A 7,457-nucleotide genomic window follows, 5' to 3' on the forward strand; every position below is an offset into this window, starting at 1 on the left:
CTTTTACGTCCGGCTTTTACCGAAACTGCATCCCTTTCTCCAGAATAAAATGAGTAAAATCACATATTGCATGTATTTAAACGTATATGAATGTGGTTATTACAAATGTAGGTTTATTTACAAATGATAGTAATAAAGTGTAAACAGGTTTTTGTTCTGAATTTCGGTATCGTGTCTAGTTTAATGAGAGATAATGAATCAGTAATATGTATGATTATCAAGTGATCAAAATGAAAGACTGGCGGCGTTTCGTCCCGTTTCTAAATCGGAGACGTGATCGCATTGATATGGTTCTCATTTCTACCAAATCGATTCGCTTCACATCCGTTCTTCGTCTCGGTGACGCCATCTTGTTCGTCCTGTTTATCAGTGCGCTTTCGTCGCAGCCGCTTCAAGAGGTACACGAGTTGAGATCCGAAAAACCAGACGACCTCGGCAATCGCCAGTAGTGATCCGCCTAAATAAAGCCCGGCAGAACCACCTATATCACCTAAAATACGAGAATGAGACACGAATGTAACACAGAATTCACGATATAACGATCTCCTTATAGGTATGTAACACATTTTATCAACATCAGGCATAATCTCTTTGGATGGATATTCTTAAACGATGTATGCTCATTTTGCCGTAGTAAAAATAAGGACTCTACAGGTAGCAAATAAGGACTCTACAGCCCGATATTATAGAATCGAGAATCAATGCATTGTCTCTGAAGCGTAACTTAAGTCACTGTAAAAACCCACAACGCCGTTTGCATTCCGGATCTACCAAGCATATATCATATATACTAATGAATTCTAATCGAGACTTATTCATAAAAGAAAATATACGACAATCTGATAATTCTTAATTCTCTTAGTTTTTTTTCATTTAGATTGTATAAGTAAAACACCAAGTTTCTATTGAATGATTAAACATTTTATCAATTTCGTGTACTTACAAACCAACGAAAACCACAAATATCCTTCAGACTTTTTCAACGTCTCCAAACTCAGCGTTTGAAAGTAGACTGAGACGTATACGTAATTATTTCTGGAAATATAAGTCAGAAATCGAACGTAATAACTAAATTACCACCGGAAACAGCTTGTAGAACTTCCTAACAAGAATACTAACACTACAAAGTTTTCACCAATGACAATGCTGTTCCGATACTTTGTCACATGATTGTTTAAGAGCGAGTTTGCAAGCGTCAATTCAGTTTGCGCCTCGAGATATTTTTTCATAGTTTCTGTTAATTCATTATTTTCTTCGACGATGTACTGAAGTTTTTTCTTCATTTTCGCCAATGATGTTCTAGCATCAGCAGGAATCATATAACTGAGCATCTTTCCGATGAAGTCTCTTGCAGGTTGGCTACGCCGGTCCATATCTTTAACGACCGAGGATATCACTTTCAACGAATTATCCATGAACGTTTGTAGATCTAGCGGGAACTTCTCCAGTAGCTCTTTATTATCAAACATCAAAGAATTTAAGTCCACCATGGAAATCTGTTTCTGCGCGATCATTGTTTTAAGCCGTCGAGTGACATTCGCGTTTATTACTTCAATGTCGTCGCTCAATGTTACTATGTTGATAGGTGTAGGGAAAAGTATCCGTTTAGCTGCGCCATACTTCATAGGTGCGCTGATACTGTTTTCATATAAGATTGTAACATATTTCAGATATAAGTCGGACAAATCTATTCTGGAGGTCTTTAATGAATTCACAAGATCATCAAATATATAAACAACAGTATTCAATTTGGTTTTCAGATCAATCGCAGATTTTTCGAATTCATCGATAATGCCAGGAAACTGACCGGTTAGATTGTAGAAATTGTCCCAATACCGTCTTGATTGATTTTTACCAACATCGTATAACTTTACCTTAGAATCATTACAGGCAGTAATCAATGCGTCACATGATTCTTGAAAGCTTTTAATACTACCAATAATTGTTGGATAATTGATCAATGACTTCACGAAAGTTGTATATTCTCTGAAGTTGGTATATAGATCCTGAAAAGCTAGCCGAGTCGATATCGCTGTGTTAAGCATATGTTTGTTTACGAAACCGACATTTGAAAACGCTTCTTGAAAATTTATTTGCGATACAGCCGACGAGTTCGTTAGGAAATCATTTATCACTTTGAAATCTGAAACAAGGGTCTCGTTAAGGGCTGTTTTGAAGTTTACCAAGCCCGGAATAACTATCGTGGAGATTTTTTCCAATTCGGTATAGCGTAAATAATTCACTTTCTCCGCTCGTACAGATATTGACATTTCTCTAAGTTTTTTTGCGACGTAGAGCTTATCGGAATAGATGATTTTATCTTGATCCTCCAGAAAATCGCTTACGTTTTTTATGACCATTTCAGATTTTTCTAGTGATGAAACAAAATTGAAAACCGTAGAAAAGCTCGCATTCGCCAGACGAGGGTCAGCGTTATATAGAGCTTCTCTTGCCATTTTGTAATCTGCTAACATGTTCAGATTGTTTTTCTCTTTTTGTGCCATTTTCCGCGCCATGCTTTTCGACAGAGCCGCGTAACTGATTCGTGAATCGTACGTCAGTTGTTGACAAGGTGGTGGACATTCCCTAGTGCCGCAAACTGTTTGATTTCGACGCATTCTCGCTTTAAAATTAAAAGAAATGACAATTATATAACGTATACAGAATAAGTGAAGGGACAAGACGGTTGCCGGTATGTGCGAGGCATCGATCTAAGATCTGGTGAGTGAGTGCTAGTGCACCGATAACCACTTCCCTTTCCCTTACCGAGTTCTAGTTGGTAGCAATATCTGTGCTGTTCTAAAGTACAATACGGCAGACCTGCGGTACTGTCTTCGGCATAAAACGGCAGGCATTTACATATTGATGACGTCACCCGTATATAACAGTTATGTTCGCACATACTTTGTCTTTGGGCGTATTTCATGCAGTTTCCGTACGGATCTTGCAATTCGGTCGTCTGAAATGAAACCGAATAGACAGACGTTTTTATTTTTGGGTTGAATGATACAGGAAACTAATAACAGCTCATCTTTCTTAAAAAAAGTATCTTGAAAGGGATTCAATGAATGCAAATGATAAATTGCCAGCATATTTTACTGCATTCGCCAATTCACTTATGTACACCAACGTTCTAACTCTACAGTTTACCTTTTTAGCTTGAACATCGATAAGCGCACTCATTGAGGGCGGTACAGATAACGACAAATCTTTCATACGAATTCCTTGATGTTTATCATGAACTAGAACCTTGAGTCCGGCGGATTTGTGGTCTCCTTCCATATCCTGGTACTGTTCTAAGTTGATCAACAGGTTCAAGCCATATGCCGCTCCTGTATTGAAGTAACGATTTCTTTAGATTACTGAACACGAGTTTCATTTAAGGAATGGATATACAAGAAAATCAACTTCATTTTTACCGGTCCCTTGGCTGTAGAGATGTTTTTTCTTGTCGTGATTAAACCCGAAGCATTGTCCGTAGTCAGTCAACATAGTTGTCAGGTTAGCCATTGTCAGTGCCTCTGATTGGAAGTTCGCGCTTTAGCAATTAAATAGAATTTACACGTAATCCATCACATTTGGCTACGAGATAATGATCTCAAACTACATTGATTTAACTTACGACTTCACGGTATCGTTCAAACGATGGCCGTATTTCAATATCAGTGACCGCATATCAACATTCTTTAGAGCGTCTTCCGTCGAATAATTTCCAGTAATCGAAATGTTTTCAGTAGTTGACAAATTTGTGTTTGTCGATATATTTTCAGTTTTTGGTGTTATTGGTCTCACGTTCTGGCGGTAGAACCTATCGATCGACTTGAACAATCCATCATTATATACATCAGATAATCTAAAGAGAAGAATAATGAGTAGACTCAAAATCATTTGAACGGAAAGACATGCTTAATGTTTAATTTGACTTATACTGAATGCTGCTCTGCTGAAATATACCTGAAAGTGTTGGTGTTACAGATGGTAACTGCCGGGAATGGTATCTGACCTCGATTGTTGTCCAGAGATATATCCACGGTAACCGGCCTTGAAATGTAATATTTGACTCGGTCGTGCACCTGGTAGATTAACGCCCCAGTCATACCGAAAAACAACATCAACCAAATACATCTAGAATATAACAGAAGATGCCAACCGTGTCACGTAAAAAAAGACACCATTGCCAAAAATCAAATAGGCTTCATGCCGAAATGTAGATAGCTACAGACCATTACTTTATACTAAATAAAAACGGTTAATCGATAGAAAAGAAGCCGTTAGCTAATTAGATTTTATTCAGTTGCTTTATAGACCTGCTTTATAGTTGCTTTTATTCGACTCTGTTTCCAAAATAAATTACTTGTCTACATCACCGCTATTCAAAACTGATAAAGGGATTCGACACGGAAATATCCTGACATTTAAAAAGATGTATTTATTGACCAGTTATTAATTCAATGTAAAAAAGAAATCTATTCCGAGATATTATTTCGGGATAAATTCAGAAAACGTTTTATTCAATGGAAATGTCCCGTAGACCACGGGTAGATTATCTCAGAGAAAAATAATTTCGATTACATCAAACAATTTTGGGGACTTTATTCCGAGTTGTTATGTCAAAATTAATTCTGAAAATATTTTCTTTATCTCATGTCCCCAGGTCGCGTCCTTACATTCTTTCTTTTTGACTTTTCCTATATTCTGTATTGCGTGGTGGCTGATTCGTATTACCTGTATACACTAAATAGTACGGAGCCCCGGAGGTGACATGGTGAGAAATAAATATATTTTTTTCGTTCGAACGAAATAACCATGTCACCTCCGGGCTCCGTAATGTAGTAATGTTGTAATTATTTGAAAACAATAAATTTGGACCTAGTCTGAATATTAACGGATGTCAATATATGTCGTCATCATAAATTCAAGCCAAGTACTTCGGGTAAGTGTGAGCGTACGTCCCTATGATTAATTTCTGTATTGGTTTTACCTCATAACAAATTAATAAGGCCTACTATCGAATTTTCCAGTGTACGAATAATGCTTATTTTGAGTCGAGTATAAGGTCTGTAAAATGACATAGACCCACATAGTGCTCTCTGCGGAGGGATCCATTTTAAATCATCTTGTTCTCTTTTGAATTCGATGATGTCATAACGTTCGAATGATCAAGTTCAAATCACGATTCGTGTGACGAATCGTGGGTACCAATGCAGATCCTAGGTACTTACACGTCTACATTTGCGTGGCTATACCACGTGGACATACCCAAAATATATTACCACAATTTGAATAAGGTTCCTTTAGCTCGACACATATCTATTGTGTTTCGTCGGTAGAATTATCATTCATAGAGACGAACAAATAATAAGGCTATCTGGGGTTATTTTGACTTTTTGTGATAGCAACGACGTTTTGGCCAACGAGTCTAAACGTCTAGGCATAAAATCTTGGTTGAAATATTGCGCTTAAAGTGAGGTTGAACGCTTAACCAACCTGACGACTGGGAGTGCTTTTTTCTTATGAAGCCTTGAACCGTGAAATGGTCAATGAATCTGGGTTTCACGTTTGATGAATGGACATTTTCTGTCCAAAGAATCAGTTAGAACCTGGGCCTGGTGGCCTGGGTGTCCCATATTTTTTATATAAATCAAACCGGCCATGTATTTCAACCACAAGCTTTCAACATTATCTGATAATGTTGATTTTGATTCAAAAGTTTTGCACATTTGCTTGCTCTTCTTCGTTTCAGAATATAACTCTCAGAGTATGGTTTATTTCAGCATCCATTTTATCTCAGGTGTCAAAAGGTAAAATAACGGGCGAGTAAGTCATGTCGAAATGTAATTATAATTCATTTATTTATATGAAAACCCATGTACATAGGAAATAATTCAAGTTCTACTCAATCAATTAAATAACAAAATATTGGGAAAATGAAGGAGCAAAATAGTAGATAACTTATTCATCTAACATTCGCGAGCGGGGAGCTCTCATCACGGTGTCGAGTGTATCCAACAATGGACAAGCGTGCAATATTAGGCTATGGATATAATTCACTCTGGCAGTCAGAGGAAATACGATATCACGAAAAAGGATATACGTAAGATAAAAAGAAACTCTATCGAATTGAAAAACAAAATATTCTTTACTATGTTTACGGTTATGATATCAATGTAAAGGGGAAAAATTTCTCTTTCAACCTGCTCTAAAAAAAAAACAGAAAGCAGGGAGCAGTGGATTCCCTGTATCCATGCCAACATGCTCGGACACAATGATTATAATCGAACTGGAAATAGTAGGTTTTGGCATAACTAGAAAATATCCGGAAGGTGGATATTGTAAAAAAAGAGACTGGAAGACCGGCGAAATAAAACGATAACTTATGGCCTATAATATTAGGGGTGTATATAGATCCGCAGTTAGTAATTTCCTCCGGATGAAATGTGAAATAGGTTCTTAGGGACATTAGAAACTTTCTGATCCAGCAAAGTCATTCTTAAAACAACCTAAAAAGCTTAGAAAGTGTAATAAACTTATACAAAAATTAATGGTAAATCTCCAGGATGGGAACTTGTGAGAATGGATTTCGGAAAAATTGTCTTAAAATGGCGTTTTGAAGGTTGTGCGATGAAACAACTGAATAAGTTTTCATATCGATGAAAACAAGTTTTTACTGGCAAGAATTATTCAATTTGAAGTGCCGTTGGTTGACAATAGTGAATATCATTGTTTTTGTAATTCAATCATCTGATGGAAATGAAAAACGCTTACCTGATGGTGATAGTTGGAGAGTGTCCTATGTATCTAACCCCGTGAAATGCCGTGTCATTAGAAAAGTCGGAAAGCGCTTCTTTGAAAGTTTGTTTATCTTCGGTTTTAACCGCTGCCATTTTCGAATCTGCCTTCGTCATAATCCGTATTAAAAGAAAACTTTTCTGACAGCAGCCCAAGACAAAGAGCGCTGCCACCGATGGTGGTAGAATAATGATTGGCTGGCACATTCTCTCAGCTGCAGGTGGTTACTGCCATGGTTGCCAAGCAAGTCCAATACAAAAACCACCAACCCAGGATTCATTTTTACAGTTTTAAGTTCAGAGATTTGAATTATAGATTCAAATCTCAGTTAAAAATAAAGTATAATTTTGTAGCATATTGTCTGTGAAATAAGGATTAATGCATTGTTACGTATTCTATGTATTTGATTGATTTATTAGGTATTAGACGTTCGATAAAAAGCTACCAAAATGAATACTGGCGCCCGCATTTGAATATCAGGGAATTTTACGTTCTAGCCCGAATCAGCCACATCTATCGATGCATTTGTACTCATAACCAAACATATATGAATATAAACGTTGAATAAATTGAATTAGCATCTTGCTTTATCATACAGGCAAGATGCATTTCTATAGGATATAACGGAAATCATTTAGATTGTTTTTACCGCATTACCTTTTAATTCC

The 7,457-nt window shown here is 36.8% G+C and overlaps 1 protein-coding gene across 1 annotated transcript; it reads right to left on the reverse strand.

Annotated features, from left to right (window-relative positions):
• Positions 1-260: 260 nt before the first annotated feature.
• LOC141907303 (degenerin-like protein del-10) lies at positions 261-6,905 on the reverse strand. Its single transcript, XM_074796908.1, has 10 exons — positions 6,766-6,905; positions 3,955-4,125; positions 3,623-3,853; positions 3,420-3,538; positions 3,151-3,332; positions 2,767-2,959; positions 2,184-2,623; positions 1,159-1,700; positions 944-1,035; positions 261-490 (listed from the first exon to the last, which is right to left on the reverse strand). The coding sequence occupies exons 1-10, from the start codon at positions 6,903-6,905 to the stop codon at positions 261-263; spliced, it is 2,340 nt and encodes a 779-aa protein (XP_074653009.1).
• Positions 6,906-7,457: the final 552 nt, after the last annotated feature.

This window comes from Tubulanus polymorphus, chromosome 6, assembly GCF_964204645.1.
Source record: "Tubulanus polymorphus chromosome 6, tnTubPoly1.2, whole genome shotgun sequence".
Taxonomy (NCBI): Eukaryota; Metazoa; Nemertea; class Palaeonemertea; order Tubulaniformes; family Tubulanidae; genus Tubulanus; species Tubulanus polymorphus.

Excerpts from the sequence above, each read along its gene's own strand:
- LOC141907303 (XM_074796908.1), bottom strand. The coding sequence starts at position 6,905 with ATGACGAAGGCAGATTCGAAAATGGCAGCGGTTAAAACCGAAGATAAA. Across the intron at positions 4,126-6,765 it reads TCTCCAACTATCACCATCAG|ATGTATTTGGTTGATGTTGT; the intron begins GTAAGCGTTTTT and ends GTTATATTCTAG. Across the intron at positions 491-943 it reads TTTGTGGTTTTCGTTGGTTT|GTGATATAGGTGGTTCTGCC; the intron begins GTAAGTACACGA and ends CTCGTATTTTAG.